Genomic DNA, 1,946 nt, shown 5'->3' on the forward strand with positions numbered 1-1,946 from the left:
ATGCATTCACACCGCAGGAGAACCATCTCCAGGATGCAGATACAAAGACACAGGTGTAACCATGCCAGGGTCTGGTTCAGGGTCCTGGATTAGGCTCACAGAAAGTAGCCTCGAGTACGGTTAAAAGTGTTCCCAAGCGTTTGGTCATAAAAGGCTGTCTGTGAAAGTTAAATACTCAGAGTTTTGCCAGTCAACCTGTTTTGCGACATCAACAAAATTGACCTTCCAATTGCTTGGTGGAGATTGCCCATATTGCCAGAAAAACAAGTCCTTCCTCCTTCCCAGCTTGCGGTGAACGTTGAGCAGCTCTTGTTGAGTTGACTTGGCTCTAGAGTCAATGAGTCGATGCAATCAGCTGGTTTCCCTTAGATAGAAAACTTTGAATCATTCTGACTGGTTGATCTGGTTGAACTGGAAAGAACTTTGAGATTAAATGTGTTGTTAATTGAAGCTACAGAAATAAACTGAATTGAACTGAATTTATGACCACAGGCTTTAGACTAATAAAGCAAGAAGAACAACCAAAGTTGACCCCATAGCTGTTTTAAAGCAGCAAAGACAACAAAAGAAACTGAAACTAAACTAAAACAGCTAAGTCTCCAAAGTTACAGCCCAGCAGAAGCTACTCTAGGCTGCCTTTTGGGATAAATGTCTCATAAATGTCCCAATGCTGAATTGTCACATGTTTTTTAGGCCCTTTCCCCGTCCTTTGCCTGATGATCGGCTCGGTGGTAACCAGGCTGGTCCCCGACGAAGGACCGGCTGCCAACATCACAGGGTTTGAAGGTCTGACGAGAGACGAACAGAGAGTGTTGGTGGCGTCCTCCATCACCTTCCTCGCTGGTATAATGCAGGTAGAAAAAGTGACTTTTCATATCTTCTGTGCCCCGACTAGCAGGAGAGATAACTAATAGGGAAAGACAGCGACCCAGCCACATGAAGGTTTAAAAATAGATCCAGACAAAGGTTGTTTTTCTAATTCTGACACTTTTATTGCCCTGTAAACGAGACGCGATTCAGACCTGGCAGAGGCCTTATCCCTGCTGAAGGAAGCAACTGATTGGATCAGGGATAAGAGCTGATGATTAGTAGATGCTGAGGGAAATAAAAGGTAGATGTTTATTTGAGCTCGGTCATATCTGACACACATTTATGGCACCTTTAAATGATCCTGTCTATTGCCCTGGCTGGAACATAGTATGCCTTAGCTAGCAACTGGCATGGTAGCACTGTTCTGAGATAGGGACCATGTGCTCGACAGGAGTCGCATGTTCATGGAGTAAAGAGACGGATGACCTTAGGCAGGTGCTGGCACTGCGCCCTCAACTAGTCACTTAGGGACAGAAATAAAGCACATAGACAAGTCCTATTTTAAGGTAATGCAAAGTAATGCAAAAGCTATTTGGTTGCTGTATGGACCAATGTATTATGATACCTTCTTTCTAGTATTTTAAAGACAAACACCTCTGAGTTTAACAGAAAATGGTCAAAAACATAGAAAATGTTGAGTAAACTGAGAGAAAAACCAAACTCTTTTCATGTCAGAGCTCAAAGGAAACTAAACGGATGGTGAAGAGTCATCCAGGTCAGAGTCATTCCAAAAAATGTAAAATCCACTAGACTTTTTAAAAATTTGAAGACGTTTCTTTTCCATCCAGGGAGCTTTTTCAATTCAAAACGTCAGAAATAGCGTTGAGGTCCAGGTTTTATAAAGCCCAACAAAGCCTTGTTTTTGGTTAGAAAACGTGCAAATAGAAACGGACAAACATTTCAATTTCTCGGTGATTTTGGGGCATTGCAAAAACCAGGCTTTGCTTCTCTACTGTATAAAGAAGAGGCATATTAAAGCTGGCTAATCTGGACCCAACCTGATTTAAAACATTTATAAATTACCGCATGTTGTCCGACGACAGTGTCTAACTTCACTTGCGCCTCTTCTCCTGTTA

At 42.3% G+C, this 1,946-nt stretch overlaps 1 protein-coding gene across 1 annotated transcript in view; it reads left to right on the forward strand.

Annotated features, from left to right (window-relative positions):
• The window catches only part of slc26a3 (solute carrier family 26 (anion exchanger), member 3), a 36,905-nt gene that overhangs the window by 13,055 nt on the left and 21,904 nt on the right, over positions 1-1,946 (forward strand). The window contains exon 4 of the mRNA XM_015400136.1: positions 694-854. Coding sequence (XP_015255622.1) covers positions 694-854 — 161 coding nt within the window. The remainder of the gene's footprint in view (positions 1-693; positions 855-1,946) is intronic.

Source organism: Cyprinodon variegatus, unplaced genomic scaffold, assembly GCF_000732505.1.
Source record: "Cyprinodon variegatus isolate N-32 unplaced genomic scaffold, C_variegatus-1.0 Scaffold1076, whole genome shotgun sequence".
Classification (NCBI taxonomy): domain Eukaryota; kingdom Metazoa; phylum Chordata; class Actinopteri; order Cyprinodontiformes; family Cyprinodontidae; genus Cyprinodon; species Cyprinodon variegatus.